The 23251-nt window shown below is 41.9% G+C and overlaps 1 protein-coding gene across 4 annotated transcripts in view; it reads left to right on the forward strand.

Annotated features, from left to right (window-relative positions):
- Nucleotides 1–267: 267 nt before the first annotated feature.
- Nucleotides 268–23251, forward strand: part of magi3a (membrane associated guanylate kinase, WW and PDZ domain containing 3a) — a 153757-nt gene continuing 130773 nt past the window's right edge. The window contains exons 1-2 of one of the 4 annotated variants that reach the window (XM_015342712.2): nt 268–550; nt 1035–2590. In XM_015342712.2, coding sequence (XP_015198198.2) covers nt 2284–2590 — 307 coding nt within the window. In that variant the 5' untranslated portion in view covers nt 268–550; nt 1035–2283. The remainder of the gene's footprint in view (nt 551–1034; nt 2591–23251) is intronic. The other 3 variants (XM_015342711.2, XM_015342709.2, XM_015342710.2) reach the window with 3 other exon arrangements.

A 23251-nucleotide genomic window follows, 5' to 3' on the forward strand; every position in this document is an offset into this window, starting at 1 on the left:
ACTACGATACCTTCGCATTAGCAGATAACACATTTACATTATTTCCATTTCCCCGCCTGTAAACTGTACTGATTATAAAAAATATATTTCGAAAACAGGAATTTGAGGCATTTGCATTGCTGTTATGAATTATGATGAGTTTTCTTTGTCGAAAACTGGGGTTATACGTGCTTTTGAAATACGCAGTGCTAGCAATAGCGTAAGCGTCCAGTTAGGTCTGTACTGATGAGGTCTACGCAAATTCTCTTGTTGAAATAATGGGACGCTTCGGGGCGCAAAGTACAGGACTTCCTTAGGTATCCTGATGCGGGACTAAGGCAACAGTGTTAGTATTGCTGTCTAACTGTGTAGTAACTGAATAACAAGGACTCCGCTGAGAGTCGGTGGAATTGCGGACAACAGCGCATTTATTAAACGTGGTAGGTGTCTGGAAGACGATCTTCCTCCTGCGGTTTAATACAAAAAAGCACTGAAAAGCCTCCGGTTCTTGGCTCGCCATTCACCTGTGGTGCAGAACGTCGTATTTCTTCTGCTGTCCTGTCTTCTCAAGGTGCGATCTTTTAACGTTTTGCTAACTTAAACCTATACTGTGTAGTCGAGTAGAATTTTTTAAAAGTGTTGCGTGGGGTGAGAGAGAACACAGTAACCTAGTCGCTGCGAAGTGTCCTTTTAATTTTAGGGGAAAGGTAAGGACTGACAGGTAACGCGGATTTTACAAATATTAGTACCGGAGTAGTATTAACAAGTGAGACAATTTCTGGAACATTAGCAAATTATCGCGGTGACCAGTGACCAAATATTTGCTCAAATTCCCCTGCCGGTGAATCTCATTTTGACGTTGTACCAGACTGATCTCCTCTTAAAAAGAGTCTGGATAGAAATGTGTGCAGGGTGATAGAGGGAACACGATACGGTCCTTGTACTCGGTGAGCAGCACCGTGTTCGCCTGTGATGAGCATGATAATAATAGCATGAGGATCGAAGTGCACGGTCGGCACTCAAAGGGTTAGCCGTGCTATCTCTCTGTGTTACAGGGTAACAACTCGGAAGACCCGCCCAGCTGTTTTTAGCATTGGCTGGCCCCCAGTGTTTTTACTCCCCATCCTTCTCCGCGATTGGTTCGAAACAACAGCAGTCAACCGCGCCTTGCCCACCCCAGCACTACTAACAAGGTGAAAATGACTAAAAAAGTTCTGGAATCATTTCCCACTCCGGGCTCGTGGGAGGGAGGCTGCCGGCGCTGTGACTGAGCTAGCGAACCCGGAGCCGCTTGCTGGAAGAGGCAGATGCGCGGCGGTGCGGTCGCCACGGTGGAAAGTGCTCAGCAGGATTGTGGGACAGATTGAGAACAATCCTCCGGAAAAAAACACACACACGGGCATTCCGAGTATTACACACAACAGCACTGCCTGCGCCGGCCGTGCCCATTTCACAGGAATGCGGCTGCTGCCAAGTTAAAAACGAACAGGTGCGTTGGACGCGAGTGACGGAAGGTTTGTTGTAGACGCGGGGCAATAATAACGTGAAGCTCAGTTTGAAGTTGGAAGTGTTTTCTTCCTATGCCCCTGCTACACCTCCAGCTGATATAGTTTGCAGGTGCTTTTGGAATTCCGGCGAAACTGTTAAAGAAATTGCGTGGACTTGGCGTAGTGACAGCAGTCCGATTCATTAATCAGATCGTTTGATCAGGTTGAGGCCAGTGACTACCTTGTAAACAGCGACAAGAAACTGAGCCGATCGATTGTTAATTCCTTCTTTGGATAGGACATTTGCTCATTGGAGTACAGAAATCAGCTATTTGCATTTATTCATTGTTTTTTTTTATGTCTAAGAATATATACACAACGCCGTGAGAAGCATCGCTGGAGATCAATATAGACAGGATCGGACATGCACGACTGATTGAAAATAATGATCTTCTGGCAGCATAATATTATTTTAATTTGTTTCATTGCAATTTGAAATTTTAAATGGGAAGGCTGGATTATTTACGTGCTGCTTCAGCGAGCCACAAGCTTGAATGATAGCATTTTATTTACAATGAGTGACGGTCGGAGCACAGATGATTATCCGTAGCTAAAATTATATAAATAAAATAAATATTAAAATCTTCACTATTGGAGGAATGGAATTAAGAGACAACAGGAGGCTTACTTCGTTTCGCAATCAACATAATGCAATTCTAATCTTTTGTTTAAACGTGTCGTAGGAAACTAGAAAATCAAGTAAACAAACAAAACGCGACTTTGCTTTTTGAAAGCTTTTAACGGGGAGTAAAACAACATGTCCAAAACATTGAGGAAGAAGAAACACTGGTCCAGCAAAGTTCAGGAGTGCGCGGTGTCCTGGGGCAGCGCCGGTGAGTTCAGCTCGGTGGTGGAGGTCCTGGGGGGAGCGGAGCTCGGCGAGTTCCCCCACCTGGGCCAGGTGAAGCTGGAGGCGGTTGTCTGTCACTCCGGGAAGCTGCCGAGCCCCGGGGACGTGCTGCTGGAGGTGAACGGAACCCCGGTGAGCGGACTCACGAACAGGGACACGCTTGCAGTTATCCGCCACTTTCGGGAGCCGATTCGTCTGAAGACCGTCAAGCCAGGTGAGTTTTTATCACTAAGTGAACTGTTCGCATTTTTATACGCTTCTTCAATAAATCAAATATACTTGTCCTCTTGTCAGTGCGAGTGATTAATCGTTTCCCTATCATAACCCAGTTTTATTCCCTTTATGGTTATGCTCATTATTAGTTTTTATTTGGATTCTTTAAACTAACAACACGGTCTAGTTGTATTAATTATAGTCTGCATTTGGAAACTTGTGCTAATTTCATGCTCTGTGGTTAAGATATTGCATGGATCTCGCTCTGAGTGTTTTGCCTTTTCTGTCTCAAGTTGATCCTGTACCGAGTTGTTGCCATGAGGGCCTGTTGACCGAACGGCTATGCAACAGAGTGGAACATGTAATAATACGGACTTTGCTACAGCCAAGTCAGGGGTCAGTGGCCGTTCTTCTCCGGTGTCGCAAGGCCAGCCTGCGCTGGACGCAGTCCTGTTTAATTGGACTGAGATTCAAGACAGGGTTTTAGTTAATATTGTGAACACCCCTCAGACTCGCACTGCGTCTTCGTGCGGTTATCGAAAAGCCCTAGCTCTCTCTAAAAACCCCCTCACGTACAGTATTATTAAAAACCGGCTACTAGTACTAGCGCAAAAGGATACATTCGACAACTGTATGCTGGTATATATTGTAGTATTTACCCCGCTTACTGATGATACCTTTAAGATTTGTGGCACGTAACCCGTTTTAAATATACTTTCAGTTCAGTGCTAAATGTAATTCGTGTTCAGTATTTCATAGTAGGACACATTTTAAAGAGGGAAAAATGCTTGTATATGGATGCTATATCCTATATCTCAACTGCAGACCCGCATCTCTCTTCCTTCTGAGTTGTGGCACTGACAGCCACTTTATTAAGAATTGGACACTATTTACAATAGAAATGTGTGGGAGGATCTTGGCTAAGATCACTTCAGAACTCTGGGACTGCAGGCCAATTCCCAAGGCTTAATGGCTCACACTTAAATAAAATAAATGGAATGTCAGGCATTACTGTGAGCTTCATCGGTCACACCTGAGACCCTAGCCTGCAGGATGAGCTAAACGAAGATCAGGTGTTGCTAATTAAGCTCCTACCAGAGCCTTCCTTGGCTGGCAGTTCTGGACTCTGATGTACCAGCTCTGGAAGTTTCTATTCTGCCCAGCTTTTAAAAATGGGGCTGTGGATGAAGTTAATGGTGTTGTTGTAATTTTACGACATGAGAGGTCGTTGGGCAAGCAGCCTTGAGCATCGTGGTCTTTTTAAAGTTGTTTGTGGAGCCAGCGAGACACTTATTCACATTCTCCTGCTGGCTGACTGTGTTGGCTTGTCATTGAAGGAGAATAAGGTGAGTCCCCTCTACTTAGGTTGCATATGACAATTCATAACCTTGTCTTATGAATGGGAGTAGCACACATGGACGGATCCAGTCCTGCAGGTTTTGGAGGTACTTTATAATTAGGTTAAGTGGTAAATAAAGATCTGTTTTTAGAGGTCCTAAAGTTCAGTGAAATAGTTAGGATCAGAGGCCGGATGATAAAAATAGGAAGCTGGAGCTCTTTAGCACTAGAGATGCCTGTGGCTAAATCTAGTGACAGAATTGAGATAAAACACCAATAAAAAAATTGAGATAAAACACAAACACCTGCACCGAATGCTTATCTTTTGGTCTGCTGTAGGTAGTCGTGTGGTTTTTGCATAAGCATGGACTTTCTGTGGGAGAATTCTAGTTTGGAAGGTGATCATTTTGATGAAGCCAGGATCTATGAATATGCTCTTGGTTTCATTTATCTCCATTTTTAATGTTTGTGAGCTTTGAGGTTTGCCATGGACTCAGGTTTGATTAATGCGCATTGCTGTTCACAGAAACCTCAGCACGCCTAAATGAGATTAATAAATCAGCCCCAAGTTTGCCATTTGTATGACTTTATTAATCCCATGTCGATTTGGAGAGCGTGCTTGAAAATGTGTAGGGCTGGACAGGATTTGCTGTGTATCTGTCCAAGAGTGCAGAACATTGTAGTTTTTGGTTTTATTGAATCTTGTGTTGTTATTAGCAGAGTTTAGGGAGCTGTAGAACACTGTATTGCACTGCAGAAGGGCACTGTAGTGTAACACTGTACGTTAACACACCTACTGACAGAAGCGTGCCTTGGATTTAAAGAATTGAAAAGTGGTTATTGGCAGAAAATTTAAACCTGGCACACTTTGTGCAGAGATTGCAACTGGTGGAGTTCCTTTGTTGAAATTTTTTGTGTGTTGCTTAGGAGTTTCTTCATGTGGTCTATGTCATTGTCACATGTTGCTGTTAGAAACACCCCTGAGCCCCTCACAGTCCTCTCTGTCAGAGAAGCAAGGTGGTGAATTTATATGGCAGCTTTAGAAGAGGATTTCCTTTTTCAGTCATTTATACCATGTTCATATGCCCTTATCGATCGATGACAGGAAACAAAATACACCTGTGGTGTGCTGCAGCTTTGGAGGGCTGCACTGTGGTGCATTGGGTAGCATTGCAGTGCTGGGGCCTTGGTTTCAAAACCTCAGGCACTATCTGTGTGGAGTCTGTATGTTCATGTTCATGCAGGTGTCCTCCAGGTATTCCAGTTTCCTCCAACAGTCCAGAAACATGCTGGTAGGTTTATCCTGGCAAAACTGACCCTTGATGTGAGTGTGTACACTTCTGTGTTTGTCTGTGTATCCGCCTTGCGATGTCTGGGATTATCTCGCCTTGCGCCTTTTGCTTCCTGGGATAGACACCAGCTCCCTCTCAACCTGGAATTGGAAGAAGTGGTGGGAAATTGGATAAGTGGATACAGTCTTGGGGAAACAAATGCTCATCAATATGAAATTCAGACGTCGATGTGAGAATAAAATGTAGATTGCAAGCAATTCACAATATGCTGTAGCCAGTCTGCAGTCTGCTGAATTCCAGAGTTTCTCTTGCTAGGGTTGTAATGTTACCTAGATGTCTGCTCAGTTTTGTAAAGGGTAGGTGTGGCGAATGAGGTACGCAGTTAAAATTGTTTGAGAGAAAGTTCTGGTCTTTCTAGGTATGTTTATATCTTTTAGGATCAGAAAATGGGAGTAAGAGAAGACAGCAGGTCGGGGAACTCACACGCCTTCTGAGCTCTGAAAGACATCTCTTCTTACCCAGTCAAACAGTGTAGAAGTGATTGTACTTCACTTTTGTTTAATGCAGTGAGTGCATGGTGCTTTAATATTTAGCAAAAAATGAAAAAGTTCCCCATCTAAAGTGCCAGTGAGTTGCTGGCTTTAGATCGTAGGGGAAAAATGCAATCTCACTAACACTCATTTTGAGGCTGAAAGTATTTTTCAGCTGTTGTCTCTCATTTACAACATTGTATTGTCATTAAAATGCTATCTACACTGGTGCCAAAAGTCCATAGAATATGTTCTCATTGACTGAGTGGCTCTTGGTCATGGAAGAACATCTGTCCTCTTTAACTCATTTAATTTTAGCAGCACAATGAATCTTGCCTGCGCTAGTATTTAATTGCACCTGTGAATACATTTTTCAAACCCAGTTGTTAATGTGGAAGTCAATGAGTCAGTGCTTTTAAGGGGTTTAATGTGAAGATCTTCTGATCAGCAGTGGAGACGGCTGGACTGTGAATGTCGCATGTTTATTTTTTTTAAAGAAAATAAAGTTTATGGCAACAATGTGTACAATTCTTACAAAGGGTACCACTCTAACATAAAATGTTTACAATTAAAAGGTCTTAAAAATAATTGTCAATGGATTGTCAATTATCAATGGATCCATGTGGCAGGCGATCATTAAGGCTGGACTCGTCCAGCAAAGTCACTCTATGCCTCCCTGATGTGACCACTTGCAGTTGCCCATTGCATGTTTTTAAAACCTGTCCTGGCTCCGAAACTGCACTAGTCCAGTCCGCAGGAGTGCAAATGGACAGATTCGACTTCAGTCCCTGTACAGGGCCCACAGTCCTTTCTTGCACACCTTCGTGATGGGGAAACCCTACTTGACGACATCATGCTTCGTTCTTCCTCTGCGGGTCGCAAGAATCCTCTCCACCAGCTCCCTTCTCCTCCTCTCTCCCATTTATAGTGTCACAATAGTCAGTTCAATAACCGAAAGCCAGGTGAGGTTGACCCCTCCCTTCAAAGCTGTTCAGATATTCATTTCTGTTGCAGGCACAGGGATGGACTAATCAAAGGGCTATGTTGCTGGCCCTGGTCTGTTGATGTATAACATCATAGGATTGAAGGCAGGGAGGCTTGTGTGAAAGGTGAGGTTTGTTTTTTTGTTTTGAATTGACGCAGCAGTCGGGTCTTCGTATTCTGAAGTGGTGTCAAGGGATTTTGAAAATTTAACATAAGCTCTTCAAAACCACGTTACTGAAAAGTGCTGCGAGTTCCTGGATGGAGTTCCCAGTTGTTCAGACTTGTTGATGTAAGTATGTTAACCTCAACCTCGAACTTCTACAACTGGTAGCTGCTGCCATAAGCCCTAATGTCCATGCCAGTCAAGAATGTGATGTCCAGAGCTGACCTCTGACCTCAGTCAGCCTGCCAAAAATAAATCTGCGATCTGGGCTTGTCAGCCATCTCATGCACAGCTCCGAGGCTTAGCATCTTTAATACATTTACACAGCAGTTGATCAAGAGGAGAGCTGGAAGTACAGCTTTGTAAAATTCCACAGCAAAAGCAAACCCTGTAATTATTTGTGAAAAATTCCTTTGAAACGAGGTTTTTTGAGGTGAATTCTCATTATTTCCTTTAAAATCTTCCTGACAATCTGCAAAAGAGAGCTTTACAGGAGACCTCGATATTTTCCCAATGTGTATTACTTTTACAGCTATATTCTTGTACATCAAGAATAAATTATAACTACAAAAATACAATTATTGTCTTGAAAGAAACTCTTTTATGCAGCAGACACACTAACATTTTAGTGAAGTGTGTGAAAATTCTTCCTGATTAACATTTGCTATTATACAGGTTTGATCAACACTGAGCGTGCTTTGAAGTCCACAAGCTAGAGGAATGTGTGCCCACCTCTGGAAGTTATACATGCTGTACATCTGAAAAACGCAGATGTCGCACCAAGCAGAATTCCGTGGGATTCTGATTCTGTCCCATTCCTCCTATAGAGCCTGGAGGAGCACTTATCTATTCACTGGTCTCTACACATCCTTTTGCCAGTGTTCAGTCAGGCTCCGGTCTGGCAAGTAGGGAATTCATGGCATAATTAGGTTCTTATTTGGCAAGATGGCTACAAGAGCAGCACAAAGAAGGGGGGTGTCCCTCTGAAATGGTGTGAGGCCCCAGATCTTTATCAATGCAGTGACCCGAAGATAGGTTGCCATTAATCACTGCAAGTGGAGTAGCAACTGTAGTATTCCTAAACGACAAGCCACTCCTGCACAGACCATCCTACTTGGACCTCCTCATCGATTGGTACACAACAATTAGTGGATCACAGCACACTTTTCTGACGTCCATCAGGGGGGTCTTCAAGAGATGTTTATGAAGTGCTAAAGATGTCTGATTGCATGAGGGCATTTGTTCTTCTGAGGCGCGGGGCACCTTAGTTCCTTTCTCAGTTTCTTCATATTCGCCAAGTTAAATCACCTTATCTCCTGTGCTCAATAAACTCTTTTGCTAAGGCGGTGATTATGCTACAAACTTCCTCGAATGTGTCACAATCGATCATGAATGATCAATTAGTCAAAAACATTTAATCAATACCCCAAATCCATATTCTTTTTCTAAGAAGTCTAAGCTTCTTTCAGTGCTCAGGATGCCTTCAGGATATTGACGAGAAGAAAGAATGTTGTCAGGATCAGTAGTGTCCATCTGTACTGCAGTGTGAAACCTTTTTGCTTTTGCATGTCTGGGTGCCGGGGAGACAGTTTGCCATACCTCATTCACAGCTTCGCAGGGGGCAGCTTGTTTGAAATTAGAGCTGTCTGTGTTTTCTCAGTGCTGCATCTGAGTGGGTCACTGTACTGCAGTCTGGCAGGGGTGAGGGAGACTGCCGTTTAAAGCCAGAATTACCGCGCAGCCTTAACAGGCTAGTTAGTATGCTGAAAATACACCGCAACAAGCTGGAATAGGTCAATTAATGTATGAGAGCCCCAAGGCACTGCCTCTCAGTCCTCAGCCTCTTAGTTGCTTTGTTTTTTTATATGATTGTGTCTGACGCGTGCTGGGTTTTACAATCCAGTTTTAAAAATTTATGAAATGTGAGCTTGTTGCTTTTGCAGTAAGACAGTTGCCTTGTCAACAAGTGAACAGAGAGATTTATGGTTGCACATAGAGAATGCACTATAAGTGTATTATCATTCAGAGAGCCTGAGCCTTCAGCTACACACTAAACCACACTAAATAATCTTGTACAGATCGGCCAGCTTTGTTAGTGCTGTAGAAGTGGCTCTGTAGCCACAGTCCACACCGCATTTTATTAAGCAGAAAAGCTTGATTTATACAAAGAAGGTACTCTATTAGTTGTCTTTTTTTACCCACTGGCATCTTGTGTATTTTATGAGAGGCTTGCTGTAATGGAGCTGCTGGGCTCCGAGCTGGCTTTGGAACAGTGCAGTGCTGCATACCAACCAAACTGTGCATGTTGTCTTCTCTACTTTCCTTCGACTGGAATTAGCCAATATATCTTTAATCTTGTGTGTCACAGTGTAGTCTGTGTTGATCTGAGACTTCTTCATGCTTGTTGACCATCATTAGGACTATCCGTCTTCAAGCTTTTCATTCAGACACGTTGCTTTCAACATTGCTTTCACGTTGTTTTCAAGCCAGCCTTTCATTCAAACACGTTGCTGTGTTTTTAGTGTCAAAATGGTCAGTTCAAGAACTGAAAAGCCAGATGAGATTGACTCCACCCATCAAAGCTGATGAAAATGTTTATTTCTGCTGCAGGCACAGGGGCGGACTAATCAGAGATCGTTCAGGAGTGTTATGATTATGATCTGGAATATGATACTCTATACACTAAGATCTGATTCAGAGCAAGTCTTTTAATTTGCGAGCAGATATCTACTGATTTAAATAACTAGAAGGAGACCTCTAAGCTTCTCTCCTGGGTATAGCATTAAATTCGAGCTTAGGCTTTCAATTATATGACATGCTTTAATCATACAAATTCTGATTTTAAACACGGTATAAGTATCCAGTTTCGCTTCCTTAACACTGGCATAAATATCAACATTCTGTATAAGCATCTGCATCTGACCATTTTAGGTGTACAAGGACAAGCTTCTGGGTAGTACTGTTAGCCTGTTCTGCATTGCTTTTGTTATTCTTGTATCACATTTACGTTCAGTTGTCTTCATGCTTCCCTAATTCTTTATCATTAATATTAATTTTCTCCAAATAAAAATCAATTCATCACTGTTAGGAAAGGCTAAAAGCAACATGCACATATGGAGCTGATGCGGTCTGTGAAACATTTAGAAAAATGTTTAAAATATTTAAATGGCACTAATGCCTTAAGCAGCTTATAGAACAGTATTTATTTTACCTTATTAGCATACAGATGTACCTGTGGGGAGGGGTCAAAGACAAATTAGTTTAACTTCCCAAAAAGTTTATCAGCCTCTTGGAGTGAATGGGATAGTGAGATGTTTTGTCACTGTCAACAGCAGGTTTCTGATTTTTGTTGTTAATGAAGAGCAAATGGAAGGTTTGGTTGCAAGCTGATGCCAAGTTAAATTTGAATGATACAAGAAGTTCTGTGCTTGGACAGGACTCTCCTTTCTTAAGAGGTGTGGATAGAAAAACAGAAGATTAGATCATGACAACCTGTGGACTATCTTCTGATGGCTACTGATGAAGTAGTATGGACCGATCAATGTATTGCAGTTGTGGATGTGTTTTCTCCAAGTCAGGTATGCTTCTCTGAGTGTGGCAGGATTCTGCAGAATTTAAGTCGCCTATTGCCATATGTAAATATTTCTCAAACCCCTTTTTCTCATAATGCTCTCCATATAACTTTCTTTTGTGTATCGGTATCAGCATCAGTAGCTGCTGTAGATCCTTTTTTGTGTCTTCACCTTTTGTTTTCTGTTTCATTAGTTCTGATATAATCAGCCACACAGCACTAGGGTGCTAAATAGTGCCTAAGGAGAGGGAATAAATATGTTGTAGGTAAAACTCTGACATAAAAAGAATTGCTAATGGATATGTCAGGATCTGCCATCTGAAAATAATCTGTGGTCACCATAGAGGAAGGAGGCATTCTGGTAGTTTGGGTTGAGATCAGAGGTCAGGGTGGCTTAGCAGAATGAAATGCAGTTGCAGGGGTCAAAAGACACTTAATTGTAAACCGTAATCTGTGAAGCTTGAAAATGGAACTGAGCTGAAAAAAGCCACAATTTGAATTCCTACAATGAGAAATAAAAAAAATCAATCCATTTTTTAAAAATTATTTCTTATAGTCTGAAATCATATAGCGCAAGATCCATTAAAGAATCGGCCGGCGGGGAAAATTAAATCGGGAGCTCTTTATTTCTTGCATTGTCTTTGCAAGATGAGATACCAGCTGTTCCTGTGCCCCTGGTCTCATATTTTACTGCTAAATATGCATTTCATTTGTAGTGGAACGAAAGCTTTTTCTCAGATTCCAGTTGTCTCGATTTGTGCCCTTCCTCTGGGTCAGCTGCAGTCTGTCGTCTGGCTGGGGCCACACCTGAGAAACGGCAGTAACCAGCTTGTTGCAAACCCTCTCACATTCGCCGATTCTGTTTTTGTGGACGAGAATGGGGAAGTGGAGACAGCTGGTGCTTGGAATATTAAAACCAAGCTTTTCCTGTGACTGACAGCTTGCTTCATAAACGCCGGTGCTGCTGTTGAGATCTGGCTGAAAAAAAAAAGAACCCTCAAAGCCGGAGATTACAATCGCTGTTTTTCCACGGTCACGTATCATGGTAGCCCGTGCTCCTGGGCTCCGTGTGATGAGCTGTGGCTCTAATAGTATGGCACAATTGTTTTTCCATTCTCAAGTGGTGAATTAAATGCTTTATAAATCATTCACTATAAATGTCTGCTCTTTACTAGAGTAATTGTACTAGAGGAGTAGATGAAAAGCCCTGTATCTGTGATGTGTAATCTTGTCATTCTTGAAGGAATAGTAACGAAATCCCCCTACAAATTCGGTAAGAAAAGCTATATGGTGTAAGGTGTGCAGGTTACATTCAATATAAGAAAAGGCAAAAGGTTTAGGATATAAAAGGAGGTTGTTCAAGTGCATGTAGCTCATAGATCTTAAGATCTTATCCCACAGAAGGATCCTGGATATGTGTTTTAATGTCTAGTTTCAGCCACATTTTATACCTTATCGATATGCTTCTGCAGTGAGTATTAAGGATACTTGTTCAGTGGGGCTGTCACTTCAACTCATGTTGTCTTTTTGGAGAAACATTAGGAAAGCCCCACCTAGATCAATTCAGTTCAGCAGCTTTGATGTTTTCTTATGTTAATGAAATTTGTAAGGGAGAAATTATTTGTTTGTTCACTTCAGTGCAGCAGTTTCTTCTGTGGCTGGTAAGAAGCTGTTCCCTGAGCTGGCCAAGTCGGCAGTCCTTCTGGGTGCTCCTGGGTAAATCAGTACCACCGGGCACAGCTGTTAAGGGATACCGTGATGTGTACCAGTCATGCCATCGAAGCTCAGGAGCTGAGACTCCTGAAGGAGATGTACTTTACCAAAGAGAATATTACACTAGGTTTTGGAAATGCAATTCCTGACGTGTAGTGATTTGATCACTGTATGGAGCACTTTGATCCATTTTTTAATTTGACAAATTATAGTCTTGCACAGCATGGTGTGGGAAAAAAAAACATTTTTACACACATTGCTAGCACTGTTTCCACTCTGCTCGTCTCTGTATGAGTCTGCTAAGTGTAGAACCTGGTATGGTTTAGACTGCTATTCATCAGTTCCTGCTCTTCACTCTGTAGCTGGGTGACACTCTGAGCTCTGATCAGTGGATGATGTGCTTGCGTGAGGAAATGTATGGTTCTTCACACGCTATTCAAAAAGCATTCCCAGTCAAATCATACCTGTGATCACTCAGGTTGCAGTACATCTCCAGTGAGTAGGTGCAATTGTGACAAGCACACCACTGGGTTTTAGAAACGAGTGAAATTTGTTCCAGCACATTTTTACTTAATTTTAAAATAGTTTGAGGAGCAATACGAAACCCTAAACACCATTTTTCATGGAGCTGTTAGCAGCCCAAACATATGTCAACTTCTCCATGAACATCATTGAAGAACAAGGAAGCTTCTGAGCAGAGGGTTGAACTGAAAAACCCACCTATGTCTGGGTATGGGTTTATGCTGTAACAACTATTGAGCAGGTGCCGTAAGAGTGCTGTTGTGAGGAAAGGAAAGTGCTGGAGCACTCACTCTTCAGGCCTCCACAGTGATGCACAATCCTGGTCTTAATATCAAACACCAGTATCTTTAATTGGGGGTTCTGAAAATGAACCACTCCACCACTTTGAAGGGTTAATTATTTTTCTCATCTGAAAGTTGTTCTTGAATTGGCTGCATTGCAAGTATTTTTTAATTATTTCTTAAGAGATAAGATCTGGACAGCTTAAACATCTCATATATAACATGGGCAGACATTCAAATAGCCTTGTTCTTTTAAGTAAGCATTAACCAATGGCTTAAATCCATGGCAGATCAATACAGTGCTACTGGGTCTGATTCAGAGTGAGATGCTGCAATCTAGCAGAATGTGCAAGAAGTGTTTGCTCATGCAAGGATAAGCATTTTGGCTCGGTACACAGTGTTAGGTGTTATTCTGTTACTTAAAGGTGACACTAGTACAGAAGTCAGAGCAGCACATTTTAAAAAGGGTTTGATTGATGCACTGGATAAAAGCAGAGTAGGGTCAACAATAGTTTGGTAAATTATAGAACATCTTATCCGTTTTTGTTTAAACCAGCACTTTGAATTAAACGTTTTAGTTCTTTAGTCCAGTGATTGTTCCATTTGGAGGTATGATAGCAGAAGGTAGTTGTCTTCAGTTGGGGGTGTGTGAATGGGGAGGGGGGGTAGTGTACTGACAGATAATAGACTCCGCTGTCTTCAGGTCTATGTCCGTTTTGAGATCTGTGATAGAATCCCCATGGGACACCTGCAGATGAGCAAATCCCCCACTGCTCTCCAAGGTGCTGAATTGAAAGTGTCTCTGATTGCTTTTGCACTGTGCTGCCCCTGCAATATTAAAGGGCGTTTCTTGGAGAAAGGAGGCTAGGCATTTTCTGAAAGAAAGGTCTGCAGTTTGCTGAAGAAGCAGTCTAATAGCAAAAACAAGCACAATCTGTCAATAGTTTGTGACATGACTTCAATACTGATGAAAACCAGACTGCAAATGAAAAAGTTATATAAATCTTGAGTATGAAAAGAAACTTGTACCTGCTTCCAGCTGCAACAAACTCAAAAGGTTATGACTAGGAAAATGGCAGTATCTGTAGCAGGCTCACAGATTTTGTGTGTATACATAAGGTAATTCCTTATACTATGTAACATTTACAATAACATTAACAGCATTGATCGACAGGGAGTCCACTGTGATAGTTGTAGGCCGATACCATGCGAGGCTGCCATTGGAAGGAATACAAGATGTGTTTTTTACAACAGGTTGCAAGTATTGTTAAGATACTTAAGGTGCTGGTTTATGAGCTCTTGTTGCCACAATTGATCCCAGCTCACCTGAAAAACATTCAGTGGGCATGTTATGTGAGTAGGACATCCACAGCATAACTCCTACATCTGTGCATGTTACACGAGGACATGTGTCAGGCTGCCTTCGATCACTATACGCTATCCTACAAGAGGAGCAACTAGGCCCAGACCAGACCACCACACCTCATCAGTTTTCTGTTGTACATAACAATGATTGAGTATCATTCTCCACAAGAACAGTGTGGTCGTGTACATCAGTCAGGTAGGTGGTTGACACAAAACCTTCATTTCTCGCTAAAGAGGTGCTGTGACCAAGCCCCATCTTCATTCTGTTGTGTCGATGAACATCAGTGGCCTTGGATACTTGTTTGATCGTCTTGCCTATGATCACTGTTTAGCCACCTTTTCACAGCTGTACTGCTGATCACAGGTTGTCACGACTTGCTGGTTCTGATGCAGTGAAACTGGCAGTGCAAAAAATGATGGAGCATATAGATGTGTCAGTCTTGGGGTGGTGGTCTCCAAGATCTGTGATACAGTGTTCAACAGGTTTATGAACTCATCACATGCCAAGTCAAGTTTCTCACCTAATCGGCTTAGGTAATCAGTCGAGACTCCAAAATCGAGTCTATATCCCAAATCTGTATACTTTTTCTTAATGATCTATAGGCTTTTTATGTCTAGATGTATCTAGAAAATACACAGCAAGAAAAGTAGTACAATTGCTTTTGTGTAATTCCCAGGCATTAAGTATCCTTCTTTTCAAAATCTCTGATGTGTTTTTTTTGCTTTGGGCTAATGGCTACTTTTTCACTGCTTTATTAGAATGATTAAGTATGCCCACAATAATTTGGCATTAGTGCTTTTAATAGCAAAAAAATCTGTTTATTGTTAAATTGAATCTCTTGCAGAATATGATATGTTAGTGACAAGATTTTTTAAGACTGTTTCTTCTGAAATCTGAATAACGTCTCGCTGCAGGTGTATCTTATCTTCCATCACAGAAGCTTAACTGGCAGATTTTTGTTATGAATTTATTTTTTTCATCATTGTAAAAAAAACAGATCTTGAAAGAGAGCCAAGCTGGGCTTTTTATTTAGCCATTGTCTTCCAGAAGGTTTAGAAAACAAGCGTTCCGATTGCAATCTCACTTGGTCATGCTGACTTTGAACATAGCCTTCTGTTATGCTTCTCCACAAGATATAATGCCAATTAAACCTCTGCTCTGTTTTTCTTTCCATCCTGCCTTGAAAAATTGATTTAGCGTTTGTCTGAAGAATATTTGATACTTTTCCTCTATAAAAAAACCCAAACAAAAAAACAGATTAAAACAAAGGAAATAAGAAGAGATTAATCTCTTGTGATGCTGCACTTTTTTGTATTTTATGTTATCTTTTTGTAGTCATGAGTGTCACATGATTATGGTCTGTTATTGGAGGGATTACTGTACCTCTGCTTATGGTGTAACACCTAATGAGCACACAGTATTAGGCTGGATGCAGAGGCAGTCCCCCTTGACCTGTATTGTAGTATTACACAGCGCATCAAGAATTTAATTTTCTGAAGAATATCTGCATTAGAACGTGGTTACATAATTTTTTAGCAAATCCTCTGCTTCCGAGCTGCAGACCACAGGGTATTTTCTTCGTTCCCAGCAGGATTTTCATCTTGACGCAGCTTGCAGAGCTGTTGGCAACTGCTGTTATCTGGTCTCCTACTAGCAGGGGGCTTGATTGATTGCAGGACAATTTCCATAGACAGGCCTGTCTCAGATGTGCTTTCATACAGCATGAGGAGCTGGAGGGTGTCTGTGGGGCAAACACACAAGACATTCAAACGGCACCTTGTTTGTTGCCTGTGAACTACAGATCTATCTGCAGCAAGTAGAAGTGCTACCATCAGAACTGTCACATATACAGAAGAAGTTACAAATGAGAATAGAGCCACATTGATGCAGGAATGCCACTGAAATACCTGTTTGATATTTCTCTGTGAACCGACTTCCATCAGTTTGGCCCGGTGGTTTTAAAGGCAGCAGAGATGTCACGGGACATGTGTTTGAGGAAGGAGACCAGCCTTGACCTCCAGACAGCCACAGGCAGCCAAAGCTGGAAGATGATCTCAAACTGGGCTGCATCCTCAGGAACAGTTCTTGCTCCTTTTTCTCTCCCGTTACCCCATACCACCGATATCTCTCAATATAAATATCTTGTTTTTTTATTTAAATTAGTCAAGTTTGTCCAAAGTTATTTCACAAAAAAAAATCTTTTAGCTTGCATTTCTGATGTTGATGATGTGAATTTATTCCAGTTTGATTTCAGTAGACCAGCGTTGTAATATTGCACTGTTGAAGTGTTTGTGTAAGTATATAGTTTTAAGTTGCCTGGTGAGTACTGGAATAGGAGACCTCTAAGGAAGTCCACATTCACTCTCTTGGTGGTTTAGGAGGTGCTCAATCATCTGGACAAACTGTCACTCCATTAATTGTGCCTTGTGGTGCAGGAGCTGGTGTCCTTTGGATGAGACATTAATCTGATGTTCTGGTTATGTGGTCATTAAAGATTCCAAGAACTCTTTGTAAGATCGAGGTTGTTAACCCGACATTACATTCCAGTCAGGGCTTGTACAATCTGTTCTCGCTAAAACTCAATTTATGAAGCAAGTTACTTGCCTCTCCACCTGATCAGCTGTGTACCGAGGCTACTGGGATAGAACGACTGTCATGCGTCTTCCAGGTAGGACTCCACTTCACTGGTGGAGGATATAGGTCCTCTCGTTTCTGTGAAGTGCTCGATAAAAAAATGCAAGCAATTATCACATTTTGTTTAGAATTAGTGATACATTTCATTCATAAGTGCCTTTCAAGTAAAAACCTAAAAGCACTGTTAAATAGGACTCACATAATCGAAGTAAAAAGGTTCTTGAAGGATTGTTTATTCAGTCTGAAACTTCATCTGATAAAGTGCAAGTGCCTATTTAGTTTCTGTGAAAAGACCAGCCTTATGTTGGGGGGAAAAAAAGGCTTACTTCATCCCAGGAGCAAACCTTTATCTTTAACACACATCTTGGGAGCACAGCAAGGTGCAGTCTGCGATTATCAGCCGAATGCCAGGAGAATTCTTGTTCCAAGCAGGCCTCTTACCCAGACGAGAGAAGTGCTGGTTGAGTTTCTTCTTGCAGAACTTTTCCCCTCTGGCCAATGTGATAGTCGGCATGAAGAGATTTTTCTTCCCTGTCTCCCTGTCAATATTGTGACATCGCTGGTGGTGGTGTTTGACAGATTGCTAGCCGGAGAGAAGCTGTTGGGCTGGATGGCAGGCTTTTTCGCTGTCGAGTCTCCTGTTGCCTTGTGACAGCAGTGCGGAGGCAGTCCCACTGGCTGGGCTGGATTTTCCTGTTTTTCCAAGATTGCTCACATCTAACCCCTCAGGACACCTCCCAGGACTGGGCGTCAAGTGGTGTGCCATCCCGTCAGGGCCTCTCTGTGAGGAGGAATGATAGAGTCGGATGAATGTTTTATTTTTTGTATTCTTTTTTACATATAATAATATCATGTTCAGTGGTTGGAGGTAGAGATGAAAATCTGGTTTGCTTGCTGTGCCAGGAGAATTTGAAGAAGTGTCTTTTTTTAAGGCAAGTGAAAATGACAAATTAGCTGTCCCTATATGGGAGGTGTGTGGGGGGGGTTACACCTTCTTCAGATGAATAGTCATGTCAGGAGTAACACGCTCTTTCTTTCAGCATCGTGTGTGTGTGTACTGCAGTTGCAAGTGAGGTTTCCGAATGTCGTTTTCAGAGATGTAGAGGGTCACAGACTTCGCAGCTTTTTTTCCCTCCTTCCTCAGCTCAAATGTAGGGTGAGAATGTTGCCACTGGGGCATGTGGGCAAAAAAATGGGGATCCTATGAGGAGTTTCTCATGCTTGTGTGTGTAGAAGGGCTAGAACAGTCATCGTAAGTGAGCAAACCCGAGAGGATTGCAAGGCTGCTCGTATCTGCCTTTGTCTGTTGCCCTTATACGTCGGTGCCCTCTTCCTGTCCACTAGCTGGGAAGCAGCTCTTCTTTGGCCTGAGCTGTTGTCTTGCTAAGCCAGCTGTTTACCAGGGTTGTTATACTTATTGCCCAGCAAGATTTTGCGGCCATTTTATAACCGCTACATTCAATCCAGGGTCACAAGGCCTGTCTCGGCAAGCAGCTGTTGTAAGATGGCGGTATACCCTGGACGGGATGTACACAGTCCATTGCAGTGTGGGCACACAGAAACATATACACTCACAATCGGGGCCAATTTCCCCAGAAAAGCCATTTAATCTACCAGTATGTTTTTAGAGGTTATGGGAGGAAATGTGAGCATCCACAGGAAACCCACGTGCACACATGAAGAACATACAAACTCCACACAGACAGCACCCCAGATCAGGAATTAAAGTCGGGGCCCCAGCCCTGCGAGGGAGCAAAGCTGATCAGTGTGCCACAGTGTCACCCGTTGCAGGAATTTTAACCACATTATTGTATTACTTGTTTCAGTGAAGCCAGTTTTCCCCTCCCACCTTCCCGGTATTCACTACCAAGTTAATGCGTCCTGTTCCATGTAATCATTTGGCCTGCTGCAGTCTTTTGGCTTTCTAGAAGAAGGTTGATGTGGCTTAGCACTGTATAATCACACCTACTGAGTGATTTCTTTTCATTCATGATACTGGCATTTCAGACTTCATTTGATAAACCTGTGGTCACCCGTTTTACATTTTCTTTTCAGATGTGATGCAACTGTTCATTACAGCATAAGAATAGCTGTTGCCTTTTGAGAATGTGGAGTTTTAATGAGAAACGTGTGAGTTGAGGTACCTGAATGAGGCTTAACACCAATGTGATTAACAACATTCTTCAGCTTTTATGTGCAGTTCTCAATTGTCTCAATTCAAAAGTTTGCCATTATAATAATGTGATTTTGCACCACTGAGCAGGCTCTTTTGTCTTGCGGGGCAGTGATTTCCCTCGTTTGTGTCCTACAGTTTGGTTGTGGGAATCGTAGATACAAGGACATAGTTCTTGTCCTTGTGTCCATGTGGGCATATTGATTGAGTGTGAACGTGGAGGCCTAGTTAACCCCAGTGGCTTGGGTAGAAAAGGTCTGAAGTCTAGACACTTAATCTCCGGCAGAATTAGTGAGGCAAGCTGTGTGTCTCTGGAATAGAAAATCCTGTTGTTTCAGGGGAGCATGAAGAAATAAAAAAAAAAAAACTCATCTCAGTGCTGTGGCTTATTAGAAGACTAGCTACGAGATCTGATTAAGATTTATTAAAACAAAGGCTTATCCTGCATTTCTTCTAAAAATAATACAGGCTGGTCAATTAGATTCTCCCCTGCTCTTGAGAAGCAGTGTGGGTCATAGCGTGTGGATCCTTATTTCATTTTGTAAAATGCTGTTGAGAGACAAAAGGCTCTGAGGTCATTACTATTGCTTAATTCCTATCTGCTTAAATACAGAGTGCTATAAGAGAAGAGGGTCACTAGAAATCACTTGTTGAACTGGACTGGACATTTTTATTTGGAGCAAAGAAGAGCCTAAACACTGAAGGGAACTGACAGACACATGTCTTTTAAAATGCAGACTATAGAGACTCGTTGACAATTTGTTTTTAGTGACTGTCAGCTATTTCTTGTTTCAGAAGATTAGAGTCTTCTCTTGTTTTGTTTTTTTTTCTGTTGGTAAACCCAGATATTTCTCAGCAAATCTTGTGGTAATTAGAATCTCCCTCACAGGACAGGCCTGCCGGGAAACTGCAGTCCACAGAATCATAAAAACATTTATTACTCCAGACCACAAGCGTGGAGGCAGCATGCTTCCACCCCACTGCATCACTATCTGAAGAAGAATCCTGCTGACGCTGGCTGAATCTTAAAGGTTTCATTTTTCAGCACCAAAAAGAGTCTTTCGAATCTTCCAGCTCAACAGTCAGCACCATTGTCTCATAAAGAAAATGTGGCATTCATCATGTTTCTTTCTTTCATTGTTTCAAAATACCCCCATTTCAGTCAGTTTATAGGCTGTCTTTAGACCTGGTAATACAAGTCTCTCTCCATGCTGCCAAGATTGTAAATGGGTGGGCTTCTTCACAATTTATATTGCAAGGGGAATTATTTTGCCTATCCAAGACTTCCCCTGCTCATTACTCTAATGGTGCTCTGTAATTTTGGCAAGTGAATGAGGAAGATGAATAAAGTTGATGTTCCTACCCACAGCCTCTCGGCTCTCGGCAGGCAAGTCTGTAAAGATATACAGGGGCGGGGCTTTGATTCTTAAAAATCACCTGTGTGTCGCCATGATGGTTGTGTATGCCACCGTCTTCCCCACCCTTCTGGGGTATGCAAGGCATTCCTTGTTTTGCCTCTCTGGGATCCTAACCAGTTCAGCCTGAAGTCAAGTGTCTGGCTATGAGGGGGGCAAAGTCTTACAAGCTGGTTTCATGACAGCATTTCAAGCAGGAAATGGGATGGGGCTGTTTTGCTTATAGGGGTGGGTGTTTCTTCATGTGTTCTCAATTAAAAAGTAAACTTAAGCTGTCGTGATACTACAAGGGCACGTATAATGTCTCAACCCGTTGCCTCCTTTGCATTTCTCCAGTTTAAAATCGGAGAACTTTCTCAAATCTGTACATATGGCAGAGGTGTGCTTGTCTGTCATATGGAGGAGTTTCCCGCTAGAGTACAGAGGAGCCTTTGAAGCAGACAGATGGGTTTAACCAGGAGTAAGGGGATTGATGCTAAAGCCAGATTTGGAGGGGGGCTTGTGTTTCAAGGAACCCCTGAGAAAGACTCCGGTGTTGCAGACACAGGTCTGTCTTCTGTGGTATTTAGGGCTCACTTCAGGACATGGGGACCTCCTGTGAATTCTAGTGTAGAGCGGTAGAATTCAAACTTGGCACACCATTGTAGTCCTGGAGCAGTAAACTCAAAATCAAATAAAGCTGGATTGGAAATCTCAGCAGACAAAGGCAAGCTGCAGATTATTTGCTGTTAATTGAACTGTGTGCAGGGCAGGACAAGGATCTTTCTCCTCAAGAACACAGAAAATACCAGCAAGTGATGTGTCCCCTGATTCATAGCCTGTGGTCATAAGATGTCCCCAGTCCAACCAAAGGCTGCAGTGACATCAGTAAATGCATCACAGATAAATTATTAATAACATTTATTCAGCTGTTGAGATGTGGTTTGGTTTGTTCTATTACTGTAAAAGAAAGCAGGGGACCTGTATCAATAACAACAAGGTTTACAGTAATCGGAAGGGATTTGTTCAGTTCACATTAGTCATTCTGCACTTATACAAATGTACAAGAGAGAATACAGTTTCTTGTATTGCCATCTTCAGTCTCTCTTCTCAAGCCTAATACAGCATATAGTTTTCCATCTTTATTACCTTCCTTACCTCTCTTTGTATATGGAATTCTGCTTCTCCTCATCTGTAAAATATTGCAGCTGTACTTGCTGAATTACTGCAAACAGTGCACAGTTTGCTTTAACATATATCTCTTAGGGAAATTCATTTAATGTCGCCTTACGGAGTCTCTTTGGCCATCTTTTCTGGTGTACAGGGGTCAATGCACTGTGCTATTGTAGCTCAATGTTGCTTTCAGGTAGAGGAAATAATAGAGAGTGTCGCCAGGTAGGTGTGATTAATATTAACCAGTCTTCAGACAAGCCAGTGTACAAAGGGGCAGATCTTTTTTTTAACGACCATCTGTTAATGGTAAGGTTTGGAGGTCCATTTTTTATATTACACTTGCAAAGTGAATAATCTCTTTGCATTTTTCTTCTGTTTTTGTTAAATTTGCATTAAAAGGTCGTGCCACATAAGATGTTTTTTCAGTGCAGTAAAGCAGTAGATACAGGTTAAACTGTACTTCTTGAATGCAGAGATGGAAAAACTGCAGATTCTAATCCTAAAGCCTCCCTCTCATTCTCTAATTTTCGTGAGCAATATGCACAATGTCAGAGCTCAGTATTTGCAGGGTTAAGTGCTTATGCTAGTGTAGAATGCGCCAAAGAAAACTGGATCTGTCTGATTAGATTAAACGAATGGAATTCAGGTACAACTTCATGTTTGAAATCCACCCCACGTCTTTATTTGCCTATGTTTATTTATGAGTGCGCAGCCACCTCTGCTCTTTGTTGAGAGTTCTAGTCACCCTGGCATTGATACAGCAGATTTACAACCTGGTTTATGAATGTGATGTAATAAAATGCACTTTCACAGTAATTTCAAAAATGCAAATGTGTCCAGTGAGTTAGTGACTATAAACTAGCAGCTAAAAGGAGAACTTTCAAATCGGTTTGCTCCGTATCACAATCTTACTAGTTGAAGTAATCCAGAATATAATAATGTTCTAAAAAGCAGTTGAAGTGAACTATTTTCTTCTGTTGATACTAATACATTCTTTTGATAGCTTTGTACTGAAATGCTATTAAAACAGGTTGAAGAAAATAATTTTCTGGAGCAAAAAAAATTAGAAATCTCCATCCTAGCTTTTTAATATAAATATCCCAGATAGCTTGGCTTACTTTATTACAGGCATCATTTTTGTTAATATTGAAAGATATAGAATCAACAGTAGATCACCGGTTTCTTCATCGTTTCTCCTCACAGCACAGGCCAGATCAACAGAAGGTGGAAACATATAGGCTTTAAAGCATTTTTGTTTCTAATAATGAAACCTTGCCTCTTTGTCTGCTGGAGTGGCTTTAATTTTAAATTCTTTACCATGCCTACTTCGCTCTTCACCAGTCTACTCCTGACACCACCCATCCTTCCTTCTCTGCGCTCATCTGCAGATGATCTGTTTCCCTGTTATTCCTTTACGCCATGGAACCCCCTCGTCTTCCTGCTCTGCACTGCCGTTCTAGAAAACCGACTCAAAACGTGCATCCGGACCACATACAGTATGATCACGACCTGGTCTCTCCTGTTGGGT

The sequence above is a fragment of the Lepisosteus oculatus genome, chromosome 5, assembly GCF_040954835.1.
Source record: "Lepisosteus oculatus isolate fLepOcu1 chromosome 5, fLepOcu1.hap2, whole genome shotgun sequence".
Lineage (NCBI taxonomy): Eukaryota > Metazoa > Chordata > Actinopteri > Semionotiformes > Lepisosteidae > Lepisosteus > Lepisosteus oculatus.